This window comes from Meleagris gallopavo, chromosome Z (assembly GCF_905368555.1).
Source record: "Meleagris gallopavo chromosome Z, MGAL_WU_HG_1.1, whole genome shotgun sequence".
Lineage (NCBI taxonomy): Eukaryota > Metazoa > Chordata > Aves > Galliformes > Phasianidae > Meleagris > Meleagris gallopavo.
Window position 1 is genome coordinate 10,548,583 of NC_139435.1, and position 15,096 is coordinate 10,563,678.

Genomic DNA, 15,096 nt, shown 5'->3' on the forward strand with positions numbered 1-15,096 from the left:
TCATAGCAAAAGTTGCTTGTATACAGCAGCTTAACAGCTACCAAAAAAAGAAGTACTGGGTGTTCAGAATCACCTGAGAACAAAAGGCTTACACAAAATATACTATTCCACTGAATCAAAGCCACTGTAATCAATGTTTGATGGTTCATTCTCTCCTCTAAGACAGTAATTTTAGAAGACTTAAGAAGAAGCTGACAGAAATCTTTGTAAAAACAAAAGAAGTTATATCTGAACCGTTTTAAATGTGTAGGGGAGCCCAAGAAAGTACCTGAAAGATGAATCTGTTAGGAGATTCATCAATGAAAACATGCAAGAAATATATCAAGAAGTCTGATGAAAGCTGAAAACAGAAGCAAAGATGAACACTATGGAAATGTCCTACTACTCTCATCTTACTCTTCCCCAGCTATTTACTTGCAAACATTGTTAGATAGAGGATGCTGGGTGAAACAGACCCTTTTTTTGCCCTACCAATAGCCTCCGTGCTTTTGCTCTTAGCAGATTTGGTCCATGACAGTTCTAGAGAAGGAAATGAGTCAAATCAATATCGCATCAAATTAAACAGATAATTGAGCTCTAATCAAGCAGTATTTTAGACACATATATTTAAAATATGAATACATATGTATTTATTTGCATAAGCATACAACAGATTTAGGTTTACTGTTAGTATTTACAGGTATCCAGAAGCCTAAGCAGTTTCACTAGGAACTTTCCGTTTGCCATTAGAGCAACTTGGAAAACAATTGATGTATTTAAACATAGCCACTGCTTAGACAACACGACCAGATTAGTATTATTATTATTACTTAATTAGTTATTTTTGAAGCTTGCAATTTCAGATCAGTCTCTAACCAGAGCGTGGTAGGGAGCCAGCATATACATAAAGCACATAATTATCCCATCCTAAATTAGTGACTACTTGAAATCTGTTTCAATTTAAAAATGGGTTGGGAAAGTCCTCAGCTGCTAGAGAAACCCAGCATGTTTGGGCACTTGGGCATGACTCAATAATAACCAGTACACAGAATAACACAGAAGTCTTCCTAATGCAAAAGCACGAGACAGAGCTACATACACATTTAGGTGTGCATCTGATGTACATATATATAATAAACCTTATATATATATAATAGCCCCTGCTACTGACCCACCTCAGGGCCTGCAGCTGCTCATCTCCAGCAGACAATTTGAGGCAGCAGGGCCTGATCTCCAGCAGAAGCCACGCTCATAGAGCTGCGCTGTAAGCAACAGTAGTCATCTATCCTCTAAACGCAAGCAGTGGAGATGATGTATTTTGCTCTGTTGTTTATAACTCCCATTGCTGTTTACCACCTAACTTACTGCCACTGTTTATCTGCACAGAACAGGAGCAAGACAAACTTCTCATGGTACTTTTGTTTTTCTTTTGAACAGCGAGGAAAAAAAAGGGCATACAATTGGTGAGATTTGTCCTTATTAATGTCACATTATATGCATCACTGGGCATGTAAGAAAGCATGAGTTCCTCCCCTTATGCTCATCATCAGTGATTACATACAATCCATAAGCTATGATGGGCAGCAGGTACAGCACATTGTTCATATGGCAACCAAGGAAAACAATTCAGTTAATCCGCAAGCTTCCTTTCAGCGTCATGAAAATGGATTAAAAAAAAATTATACACAGCAGAACAATCAAAACCTGGTTTCTCCATAGATTTGCTTCCCACATGCTCCTGTTCCCTTCTTAAAGCTGTTTTCTCCAGTCTCTCTTGAATCTCCTCTTCAAGCCCTCCTCACTTCCAGTTGGGCCACAGGTAGCACTGTATCATCCTCAGCAGCAAGTTACAGTTCTGCTGAGTTACTGGTCACCAATGTATGTTTATCAATCATTTCATTTATCAAAAGATCCCATCTGTACCAGCAAAATTTGTGAGAACTTAGTATCTGATTCCTCTACTTCTCTTACAAATCAGGCTGAGTTTGGCCAGAAAACTTGCAAAGATACTAAAATAGGGAACAGATAATCTTACAAACCTCATAGCATTACAAAATCAAGCAGAAAAAGGCATTAAGTGTATTTTTTACTGCTAGGTTACAAACCTGTAGTCTGAAGTCACACACCCACAGCTTTCCCTAAGTGAATTATAAGCTTTTTATTAGGAACACCACACATGAAATCATGAGTGGAGATTTTCACGGGGAAAAAAAAATCAACAAAATACATGAAACCACAAAAATACACACAGAGACAATTCATTAGATAGACTCATGGAAACCAGAAGCATGATTGGAAAGCACAGTTTTATAATGATATTCTAGATCATATAGCAAGTAGCCACAGAGTTAAAAATAACAGAATGAGATTTCTTAAAACTATACAATAAATAACTTTTTTCTGAAAATACAGAAGACGGACATCTTGGAGGAGCAAGGCAGTCTAATCCTGGACATTCCATTCAAACCAGTTACTAGCAACTAACTTGTACTTTAATGTAGCCAGTCAATGGCAGATTCACTGATATGTAACAACACTGTAAGAGCAGCAGCCAAACACAGTTTCCAGGGCAGCAACTTCACATTGGTCAAAGGTGATAAGGCCAAGACCAGGAGCCACCAACACAGCTGGATTCTCATGTATTGAGATCACAGATGAGATTCATTTGACCTGTCAATTAGAGTATTTTTGCAGACAAAAGAGTGGGGGGAAGGGAGCTGGCAGATGGATAAGTTGGATTTCACACACAAAGAAAGAGGATGATGTTGAAGTACTGAAATAAATGCTATTGAAAATTTGAATGATTTATCTGTTTAACAAAAAGAAAGCACCACCCACAACATACCCTACTTTTGAATGTTTTTCATAGGAAAATTTAAAAATAAAACAAAACAAAACAAAAAACAACCCACAACACAAGGCAAGCAAGGAGAATATCCAGATATTTATTATTACATACAAAAGGGTGGAAAACAAAGCATGACATAGGACAGATGCCCAGGGAATACTGGATTTACTGTGTGATTTTTTTCTGCTTATAAAATGCTTCATACTATTGCCCAAATAAGAAATGTACAGCACACATTAAAGAGACTTAGGGAGTTACCGAGTAGGTCTTTCCCTCTTTACACATGGCAGAACAAGTAAGTTTCAACATTCAGACTTCACAAACTTCACTATATCTAGGCATGGAGAAATCCCCACCCCAGGGAAAAAAGGGTAGGCAGATCACTTTCATGCCTGGCATTCTCCAGACTCCTCATTCATAGCTCCAGTGTGTGGACAAGACAAAAGAGGATGCTGCAGAGATTTCACTGACATCTAAACAAGGAGGTACAGCTGGCAAATAGATCACCTGCCATATTTCTCACCACAAGCACCATTCACCAAATACTATAAGGCTGGAGTACTGCAAAGAAAGAAGTGACAGATGCCCTTAAAGCAGGAGGAATGAGAGAAGGGGAAGAGACTCCTGGAAAAATACTTGTGTACTTATCTGGAAGGGCATGGAGATTGGAATGGAGCTTCCTTGTTGAAGTAGCACAGTGTAATATGCTTCAATTCATTACCATCAGCATCTCTTAAGATAAGAACCACCAAAACTCCATGTTTTCTCAAATATGTTATGGGGCTGTACAGTTCCATGTGATGGAACAGTACTGAATCAAAATTCATACGGTCATAAGAGCAACTTAAGGAGAAATGAAATGTGATCTTTCCTGAAGCGTACTTCTGCGCTGCCAAAAACCTATCCACTTGTGATTGTCAAAATCCACTTGCTCTTGAAGAGAAACAGTTTTTGGCCACAAGTGTACTACAGTGAAATAGAAAAACATTGCCATTTTTCTGGACTAAAGAAGCAAAATTTGCCCAACAGGAGTTTTGCAAGGCTGTAGAGCTACCTTTTGTAGGTTAACAGGCACATTCTTCACAATGAATAAACCTCACAAACTGAAAGTTGTAGAGGTGGTTATGTGATGTATTTTGTCTATTACTTTAAGACAAAATGTTATTAAAGTGTTCTAGGGATTTCTTTACTTCCTAATCTTCTCTAAAGAAAACATTGTCTTTGCAAAATCTGTCAACCAGGTGCAAGCTTTCTACATCCACAAGAGTGGAAAGTCTAGAATAGTGGTATCAAACTAATCATGCAGAACACTCTATCAGTGCAATACTGTTGTAGTATCTGCTCAGGACTCTTCAGTGTGGGACAAAGATGATACTCTGCAGATCAGCATCAAAAAGGTATCTCATACTAAGTAGAAAAACCTTCTGGGATATAGGAGAAAGTGATCATGCTGTATTTCTCAAAACTGAAGCAAGACTGAAAGAGAAAATGATACTGATGAATGGAGATTAGGATGAAAGGTGGCACTCTGTATGTGCTAGAGTTTGTTTTCAGGTCTCATACAGTGGTGCTATGCCACAATAAGAACAGTTTCACATGAGCAGAACCCAACGCAATTCTGCTTTTCAGTGAAAAGCTTGCTGCAAGCATCAGAGCATGCACCAATCTGCAGAGAGAGGACCTCCTTGGTACATCTCCCACTGGCTGCCATATAAAGAAAAGCTATCACAGAGCATCAAGAAGAGCTAACAGATGACTGTCCCGTCTGTGGCTGGGCACAGAAGGAAGAACTGAGGAGGAGAAAATCTTGAAATTCCTGAGCACAAGCAGCAGACTTGACCCAATTGTGTACAGCCAAGAGGTCTGATTTGCTTGCTCACCACTTACAAGGAAAACTATGTGCGTATTTGGGGGAAGCAGGAGGAGGAACAAATAAGCAAACAGTACTTTGTACAGCATTGTTGTTGCCTGGGCAGCAAACAACAGCAGCACTTCTGGTAAACAATCACGTCCATCAGGACAGAGGCAACCTGCTGACCTATTCAATGCCTCGCAAGGCCCAAGAGTTTACCAGCTACAAGGTACAGACCATTTTTAATTTCCATGCTAATGCTCTTCTACTGCTCTTCCATTTCCACGATAACGTTTAAAGAGTCTTTGAAGATTAAAACATTACCAGATGTCCAACAACAAGTGTCCACTGACAACAAGTGTCAAGGAAACAAAGCCTTTATGACGCTGTCAACTAAAAATTCTATAAACAGTGACTGAGCTATTGACGAATAAAAGAGGGCCTTGTTCCTAATGAAGAGGATAGATTACCAGAGAAAAATTAACCTCCCCCTTCTATAGGACTCAGTGCATGAACTCAGGATTCATTCATTCTACTTCTGAGCTTTGTTCCCTCCCATTCCCACTAGGAAGATAGGCTCACACAAACCTGAACTGCTACACAAGGAATAACACACAATTCAGAATTAAGGCATTAGTGTTGCGAAAAATTCATTGTAATGTTTTGCTGAAAGGCATCATGGAAACAAAGCATTATTAGAAGTGTGCCCTATATGGCAAGCCAGGACATGTCCAAATGTTCTTTCTACAGTGGGACAAGAACAGAAACATTTCATCCCTTTACTTCCTCTTGCCACTTTCCCATACCAAAGAGATTTCATATCTGCTCTCCTCCCACGTGCCACAAGTATGATGATTCCCGAGCTAAAGAGCACCATATTGACAGAAATCAGGAGCAAAGGCTTTCCCCATGTTTTGAAAACATTTCTTCTCTTTCTCAATCATTAGTTCACAGTCACAGAACAGCTTGGGTTGAAAGGGACCTCCAAGCCTAGTTCCAATACCCGTGCCATGGGTAGGGTTGCCATTCACTAGATCAGAAGGCCCAGGCCCCATCAAGTCCAGCTTTGAATGTTTCCAAGGAGGGGGCAACCACAGCTTCTCTGGGCAGCCTGCGCCAGTGTCTCACCAGCCTCTGAGTGAAGAATTACTTCCTAACATCTACCCTAAACCTCACCTCTTTCATTTTAATTCCATCCCCCTTTGTCCTATCACTACCTGTGTAAAAATCTTGTCCATCTCCCGCTTGTAAGCTTCTTTCATGTATTGGAAGATCACAATGAGGTCTCCTTGATGACTTCTCCAAGCTAAACAATCCCAACTCCCACAGCTTTTCATCACAGGAGAGGTGCCCCAGCCCTCTGATTATATTAGTGGTCCTCCTCTAGATCCACCCTCTGCATCTTTCTTGCACTGGCGACTCTAGGCCTGGACACAGTACTCCAGATGGAACCTCATACTTGTTAATGTGACTTAGAAGCTCCACTGAAAACTACAGTTGTTCAGTCCATTTACATGGTTTATTCAAGAGAAAATTTGATTCTGATATATGTTACAAATAAGAGTTATATAATCATTGTACAAGTGATGCTCATAACAGCACAGCCAATGGAAATAGGAGTATATTTCAAAGTAAAAGCAAAGGGAGATAGAAAATAGAAAACAGTTTTCTGTGGTAAGCTGAGGTGCTGAATCTGAGCCTGGCCCTGACCCATGAAAGGTACTGGATAACCACAGCAGTTACTGCTGCCTAATCACACTCTGGGAAGCAGCTATCTTCCAACCACACTGTTTTGTCATCTTGTTCTTCACATCTCAGCACTGGAGACACTTATCAACTTGTCCAATTTAATATTACTCTTATAAAGTTGTTTCAGAATTCCTACAGTAAACAAGCTTATCATTTCTCCTCATGGGATAGTTTTCTGGTTTCTCAAGTAATGTTTAACCATGCTGTGGTGTTTATCTATTGTTAGTTTTCCCTCTCTCATAAGAATAAACAGAAAATGTATTTTTAGTGGAAAAACACAGTATTTCCTAGGTAGGAGGAGAAAAAATAAGGAAAAAAAAAAAAAAAAAGCAGAAGTAGATATTGTGCTGAAGAGCAAAATCTATGAGCTCTAATTATCCATTAGCTCATGAGGGCTGTTTGGGCTCAGTTCCGAGACTAATAGGGCAGAGGGACTCATGGACTCATGCCCCCAGTAAAGGGGGAAGTGGAAAAGAGAGAAAGGATAGGGAGATGGGCCTAAAACAAAACAGTGGCAACAAGTAGAGGAGGAAAGTTAATTTATTAGTTAATAATTGGAATGCTAGGTAACACAATATAATAAAATAGAATTGGAATTGGAGCTAATAAATCAAATAAAATGAGCGAGTGTCCAAAAACTGAAGGTCTTACTCTAATGCTGAAGCGAGATGACTAGGGAGCAAATATGCTGCAGAGATGAGCAGAAAAGGGGAAAAAAAAATGGGGAAAGGGGCACGTCTTGTGACTTGCAAATAGTTTTATCTTTCCCTCTGAATGGAAACGGAATCGAAAAGTCATCTGGAGAATTGGAGCATTAACTCCTTAACTCCCAGTGTACTACATGCTGCTATGATGTGGAATAATCATAACAGTAATCATAAAACCATGACAATTTCTCAACGCTGATAAAAAGGGATTAATATGTTTTCATGTGATGTAGTCTCTTATGAAGAATCGGGGAAAGACAAGAAAAACTACATTCCTCTCCTTGTGGTGCTTACGGGTATTAAGAGATTCAGACCCAGCTCCTACTGAAACTTCTTCAGAATAGTGATTTTCAAACTTCATAAATCACCCCATCAAAGCTACAGTGGTTTTCTCCTAAGGCCACTTGCAATCTGAATTAATTTATGATTCTGTGTCTTCAAAGTTTTAGTTTTGGAAAAAAAAAATAGAGACTATTTTTTGGATACAAGTGCTTTGCCAAAAATCCCCCAGCCTGCCTGCTAGCCAACTGCTTTGAAAAACCTCAAATCAAAGTAAGCTTCAAAAAGTTTGTAGCTGCAACTATATTATCAGGCTGACTTTATGATTTAATTAAAGAAATTATTCTTTAAATCCTTACTGTGGACAAAATGCTTCAGAAGGCATAATGAAGTTCTATTGTTTCATTTTCAAATTTGCATTCTAAGGGTGACTAACCAAGATGTTTCAGCAAAGCGTGTGACGAATTAACCAAAGAAACTAATCTTATCTTCATACCACCTTTACATTAGAGATCCTTCAACCACAAGGAGATTCAGGGAGGTTTTCATAAATTGGTCCCCACTGAAAGAATTTCCAAGGAGACTCCTGATCTCTATTCCTGCTGGGATTGACCAAGTAATAGTCCAACAGAAATATATTCACTTGGATACTAATAGGTTGGCAGGGAACAGATATACTTTACAGACACCTTGCTGAGGAATTCAGGCTTAAGTGTGAATCGCCATTCCTTAACCTGTTGCAGGCCAAGATGCATTGGTCAAGAGGGGTCAATATGCTGCTCTATCCACTTTAAACTACTGTCAATTATCACACCAGGATCAAGTCTTCAAAGCACATGCCAGCTGCACATACTGCCTGCATACTCCACTCTGCTTGCATACTCTAAGAGCCCTTTGTATTTTGCCTCTCACAGTCTATGTGCCATTTTACACAGCTCCCTAAAACATCACCTTATTCACATACAGGCACTTTGTCTCCTATTCCCCTCCACAACAAGATACATACAGCCTCTTCCTCTTGAACTAGAAACCTGAGCTACAGTACTGATAAAAAACAAAGCACAGCAAAACCAAGGATTCCACTTCCTTATCTCACTTTGATCCACAGCTTACTGAGAAATACAAAACTTCAATCTCTAGACTTGGAAGTATTCCTTTGAATGAAGGATGCCTACATTTGATTCAGGTTTGAATTTAAAGCCCTGGCTAAGGTTTCACCTACCCAAACATTTATTTTTGAAGTTACAATACAGTTCTTTATCTGTCCCCAACTATAATCTGCTGATTTGGTTTGTAAAGAAGTTTTGGTGCACTTGAGCTACATTCCTTTTGGAAGAGTAGCATTCCAGGTGCACAGCAAAGGCACTCCAACTAACAGGCTCAAAGCAAGGAGTAGATATTTAAACAGCTTCAAATCACAGCAAAAATTTCAGAGTATTGGAGGAAAAAAAACAGTAAAAGTAAAGTTTTCATAGTAAACCCCAAGGGTCCTCAGCTTCAGCTTCTGACCTCCTGTTTCTCTTTTTCAGAAATTGCACTCAAAATACTGAATTGATTCTTCTAGAGAATTATGTCACTAAAGTTTTGGATAGATTCATCCAGTTTTTAAGCATACACATTCATAAATGCTCATAAATACTCGGTTCCAATGACACCAAAATTAGCCCAGAGCCCCACATCACTTACCAAGCCATTGCAAGTGCTGATTGCTGCTGTTCCGCTCCCTGAACCTGGTTGCAATACTGTGCCAATAAAGTGGCAAGGAACTCCTGAGTGCATTGCAATCCTCGCACGACTGTAGTTGCCACGTCTCCTCTCTACTACGTAGTTGTGGGAAAGAAATCCCATGTGGATAGTCAAGTTGAAAAACAGATCCTTCTCCTTGTGGTTAATTTTATAATATATTGCATTCTCTTTTTTGCCGAGATCTCTCTTTTTTCTTGTGTTTGAGATGTGATGGTGTAAATTAAAAGAAACAAAATGCCCATTTGCATCTACTCTTGCTGGATCAACCACTTCGTATTCTTGCAGTGTCTTGATAAATTGCCCTGAAATGAACGTGGAAAAACAAAGAAGCAAAATGAGTAAATGCAATCCTGCTCAGAGATCATGTGGTTTAAAGGAAAACTCAGGAGTGACAGCAGTCCACCAAGCCATCCTACTGGCACAAGAGCAGACACTCTGTATCTTGCATACCCAGCACAAAAGGCTCTGCTCAGATATCTCCACACATTCAGAAACCTGGCCACCTTAAGTAGGAGACAGAGCCTTATAAATTAAGAAAAATAAAAGAAAACACTACTAGGTAGTTTGATGGGCTACAGGACTAGCAAGAACATCAGTAGCCTCAGCTTTGGCAGATGCTGCAGCAGAGGAAGGAATTTTAAAGGTTTGAAGGAGAATGAAATAACTATACAATTTCGCATGAGGATTGCCAACCACGATAAGACTGGATGCATTATCAGGATCTAGAAGAAGAAATTAGGAACCAGCAGAGGAAAACATCACTGGCTTTCTTGTCCCTTGCTACGATACAGTACAGCTGTTTCTGACTTCTTGCTGGTGTTTTGTTTGTTTTTTTAATTAGTTTAAACTTTAAAAGTCCCAAGCAAATAATAAAACTATGTAAAATGTAATCATAAGAACTCATAAGCTAAAAGATGGATCTTCAGCTGGCATAAGTGATTTCAGCCCAAGAAATCACAGGCTGAACATCAAAAAGAAATTGTGAGGATGCATACTACTTCAATTCCTCCTTTCTCAGTCACTCATTCACAAAGTGACTACATCTCATTTATTAAGCCAATTAACAAAATAATTAACCTGCTTCATAAATTTCCAGAGCCATTTATTCCTCCCTAGGACTGTTAGGATAATACTTCTAGACACACTTCTCTCTCCACTGACTGCACTTTCAAAGCTTCTCGGGCTAAATCATGCCTAGACAGATTATCTGTCTAGATTCATTGCCTTTGGAAAGGAAGATATCTCCTTTATCCCCACTAGCTGCAGCATGGGACATGTCTGCTCGTATTTCCTCAGGCCATGTGCACTCAAGATACATCCACTGAAATACTCCCAATTGAAAACCAAAACACACATGCATTCACACACAAAATGAAAAACACACACCACACTTCTCAGCACATACATAAAACTATGAGGGCAATATGGCCTTGACTCAGTATCATCTTCTACTTCAGAAACAAGCTTATCGCTCTTCTACACAATAGACAATATATTTTTTTTAATGCAAGTCATACCAGCAGCCTACAGTAACTTTGTGCCTTCACAGGAAAAGCCACAGCAGTGGGCTCTTACTCTTCATAGCTGCAGGTCTCATGAATGGGAAGACTCATGCCTACAACAAATTCTGAGAGATGCCTCCTGCCCTTTTCTGCATCTGTGGGAAATGAGAGGCTGAAAACTCAACCCACTCACTCCTATCCAGAGTTTATGCAGCCTGTTGACAGCATAGCAAGTGTCTGCTGCTTGGCAATTTAGCAGCTGAAACTACTTTGGGGTCCCCCTCCCTTCATCACAGTCCAGTGTGATGGAAGAATGGGCACCAGGAAGAGAGAGAAAAAACCCCAAAACACACCTTGCCTGCAGAAGTTGTAACAAAATTCCTGTGTATTTTCCTCCATGTCTTACACTGTGCAATCAAAGGCAGGGTGAACAGAGTGTCCTGGAAAATCAAGCTCCCATTTGCCTGCTTTTCAGCCCAATTCATAGAACATTCAAATAAAAGCTCCAGAGGAAGACTCAGTGGTTTGACTCTGCTTGATGACTTAACTTTAATTTGTTGTGGCTCAACTGTTAAGCTCCATTCAAGATCAAAGGCTTGCAGTTTTGGACTTCAAAGTGTTTAAGGAAGTTTCATTTCAGCTTATTTCATTGCTATAGTAATTAGTGTGCAGATGCTAGGGCAATTTAGATGTTGTCAGAAAAACTAGAAATAATGCTTAAGCATCTGTTGACAACAGGGTTATCAAAGCAGAGAAGTCTAACTTCTTTCATCCACTCTTTCAATACTCATCTCTGAATGCTAGTCACTGGAGAGTGAAATTATGCTGAAATAATATTATACAATAATATAACCACAGAAATGAATTATTAAAAAGTCTGCAAAAGACCATAGGGAATAAGATTACAACACAATAAAGCTTAACAAGATGAGGCAAAAGGTATTTCTGCAAGTAATCACTATCAGTGTTAGCAGAGGCAAACCTATCAATATTAGAATAACTTACTAAGCTCCATGCTAAGGTTAATCACTCAAACTTTCTAGCTGGAGACGAGAGTCTTAAACAAAGACAGGAGACACAATTCTGATAATGCCTCTCTGCTCTTCTGGAAAAGAATAACAGTAAAAAGGAAGCAACAGCTGAGAGAATAATCACACCATGCAGTCCACACCTCAGAAGAGTAAGGGCTGTAATTCTTCAACACTGACTTCCACAAACTTCCTTCTTAATTCATATTAAAGCATTATGGGCTCCCACAAAACTTACTGCCAGCAAACATGAACAGAGGGATACTATTCCAGAATCACAGATTAGCCTCAGGGCTGGCACGCTCTCCTTGCCCTCCAGAGAAGCCAGTCCCACCAAGTGGCCCAGCTCAGGATTTGCAGGCCAGGAAATGGAAGATCTCCATTTAGGTTTGTGGAGCACCAGTATGGAGAACATTTTGTCTTCCCACAACTGCCATTTGGGCATGCTGGCTTGCATCATTGCCCTAAGCAGGACCACAGCATCACTTTAAGCAGGACATACGTGTTCAATCAGCTGTTTGCCTTGATACCACAATGCATGCAAGGGTCATTTCAGATAGAGAAACCAACAAGCCCCAGGCCCATTGGGCTTGCATAAGGAATCTCAGAATTGATTAAATCATTTGTGGAACCTCCCTACAGACCTTGCAATTTCTGTTACTTGACAAACATCTGACAGTACTGCTGTGCATTCTACTCCTGTGTGGATTCAAACTCACAACATGTAGCAGAGTACTGCCTACATTAAGAACTGCTGTACACAGAGCAGGGGAAAAAAACAGTCACTGTCTGTCATGGGGGACAGAAAATGTACAATTTATTTTACGGGGAAAATACGTTCTTCTGAAAACATTCCTTTAAAATGTGACACATCATCACTTGCATTGACTCATCTTCATCTTCACAGCCCATCTGCATCTGCCCCTCAAACCATCTGATCCCCTGGGATAGGAAATAATGTTGCTCATCTCTGGCGGGAGACTCCCTGAGCCAAAGAAAGGCTCTGCACTCAGGAAATACCCCTCCTATGAAAAGACCCATCCTGGAGAACAGCCATCCAAGGAGGCCTTGGTCATGTAGCAACATTAACTGTCTGATCAGTCACACCATGGATGCCAAGTGAAAATACACACCTAACACCTATGCTGTTTCAGTCCTTGATGTTGCACGCTTCACTCTTACCTCTATCTGCACTCTGTCTTCCTCAGGAAAAAAATAATATTTTGAACTGTCCCTTTATGCAGAGTTTATTAAACTTTAGGATTCAATGCCTATAAATGAAGTTAATTGTACATCCATTTCTAAATACCTGGGAAATAAACAGCTACCAAGTGTTAATGGAGCTATCCCTGTACTTTCTGAGGGACAGAAATGACTGTATTCAGTCAGTGTAAGTGAATTCAACAGAAACTAACTTCAGAATAACTGTTGCTCACTTTCCAAAAAGTTTATTTAACAACCATTTTTTTCCAACATCTCTGAGGGACACAGAAAACTTTCTCTGTGCTCACACTCTTCCGCTGACAGTCCACCACAGGAGGACTTTCAGAAAACAAAATTTTCTCCTACTCTTTCAAGATTTTGATGACTTGGCAGAGTCTTCCAGCTAATAACTTTCCTCTTCTCTAAATTCTCTTTCAACTGGAAACAGTATAGAATTCCTAAGTTACGCTACCCCAGATGTCCAGCAGCTATAAATGGATATGGTAAAGTTAAGCCACCTGTGGAAGTCAGGCCAGGGAGTGTTCGACAAGAGGCTTCTCTAGCATACAAATACTCAGCCTTAACCTACTATCCTCAGTGCACACAGAACCGTGGAATCATTAAGGCTGGAAAGACAGGTAGGATCACGAAGTCCAACAACCAACGTATCACCAGAACACCCTCTAAACCACGTCCCCATGTGCCAAACAGTTTTTGAACACGCCCAGGGATGGTGACTCCGTCCCTCCCTGGGCAGCCTGTTCTGAGGCAAAGTATTTCCTAACATCCAATCTGAACCCCTCCCCCTCCCCCACTGGCACGACATGAGGCCATCACCTGTCATCCTAAAGAAGACTTAGGGTGAAGGAGTTGGTACCTGGTGAGCTGTGGGTGCAGGATACTTGTATTCAGCCATTCAGCCTCTGATGATAAGCTTTACCCTGCAAATGTCTGGCAGATGCAAACGTATGGGATTAATACTTGGTTGCTTTTTTTTTTTTTTTTCCCATCTGGAAGAGCAAAACTTCTGTGTCTTGTCCTAACAAAGCCAGGCTGTATCCTATTAACACCAATCCAAGCTTCTGCAGTACAGAAGTGATAAAAATAATCAGGGAGTAAGCTCTTTCAGTTTAGTAGTAAGAAATTACACTGTTAATTAGGAGATGATTCCTAACGAGGAACATGAACGAAACATGGGATGCAGCAATGCCTTTATCTACATAGCACAACGCAAAGACTTCCAAAAAGCAACAAGAAGGCGCAGCCAGAGCAGTGCTTTACCCCTATAAAAGTTTAATTCAAAGTCTCGCGGCAGCCCCGGCAACACCGCACGGGCAGCGCCCAGAGCTCACGCTCCGCAACAGCACAGCGCCGACAGAACCACGGCGGGGCCGGAGCACGGCGCATTTCAGCCTCTCCTGCTTGGGTAAAACCAGAAAAACAGCAAACCCGGAGCAAGGCTGCCCAGCGGGGGAACAGCCGGAGCCCGCCCCGGCCGCCTTCCTCCATCCCTCCTTCCCTCTCCGCTCTCTCCGCCCGCGTCTTACCGACCTTGCCTTCCGTCGGGGAAGAGCGACCCGGCTGTCCCGCACAGCGCCGGGACGTGAAGGACGAGGAGCCAGAAGGAGCCGCTCGCCGCCCGGCTCGGCGGGACGCATGGCATGTTGCGGGAGGGCAGCGCTCAGCCGGGCCGCGGCATGGCCAGGCAGCGGCGGAGCGGCCTCCCGGCACCGCCCGCACTCCGGCGCCGCTCCCCAGAAGGGCTGCGCCGTCCCCGTCCCGGTGTCTGATTTCTGCCCGCGGAGGAAGGAGGGCCGGGAGGAAGGGAGATGCTGACGGGTTCACTCCCCTCCCCGCGCCTCGGAGCCGAGAGGAGCGGAGCGAACCGGACAGGCGGCGGGCGGGGGCTGCCGGCCCCTCTGCCCGCCTCGTGCGGCGGCGGCCGTGGGGAGGGCCGGCCCGCACCAACCAGGCGGCCCTCCCGGGTCCCCACTGAAAGGCCATGGGAAGGAAGCAGCCCCTCATCCCCGCTCCCGTAAGGCAGCCCCGCTCACAAGGGCGAGTTCCACAACTAACACGAAGGAGCACGAAGCGCGCTGATATGTAACGTGTGTCCCACCGAAGAGGCGATGCTTGAGAAGCTGGAAGATGCCCAGAGGGCGCTGAGCCCATGGCACCTCGGCAGCTATGGGGCAGCCTCCAT

The 15,096-nt window shown here is 41.9% G+C and overlaps 1 protein-coding gene across 5 annotated transcripts in view; it reads right to left on the reverse strand.

The window, feature by feature from the left end:
• The window catches only part of ADAMTS12 (ADAM metallopeptidase with thrombospondin type 1 motif 12), a 175,755-nt gene extending 160,934 nt beyond the window's left edge, over window positions 1-14,821 (reverse strand). For 3 of the 5 annotated variants that reach the window (XM_010725311.4, XM_019610350.3, XM_019610349.3), the window contains exons 1-2: window positions 14,445-14,820; window positions 9,101-9,462 (exon numbers count right to left, since the gene is read on the reverse strand). In XM_010725311.4, coding sequence (XP_010723613.3) covers window positions 9,101-9,462; window positions 14,445-14,556 — 474 coding nt within the window. In that variant the 5' untranslated portion in view covers window positions 14,557-14,820. Of the gene's footprint in view, window positions 1-9,100; window positions 9,463-14,444 lie in introns of all 5 variants that reach the window. The other 2 variants (XM_085212861.1, XM_085212862.1) reach the window with 2 other exon arrangements.
• Between the last annotated feature and the right edge of the window lie 275 nt (window positions 14,822-15,096).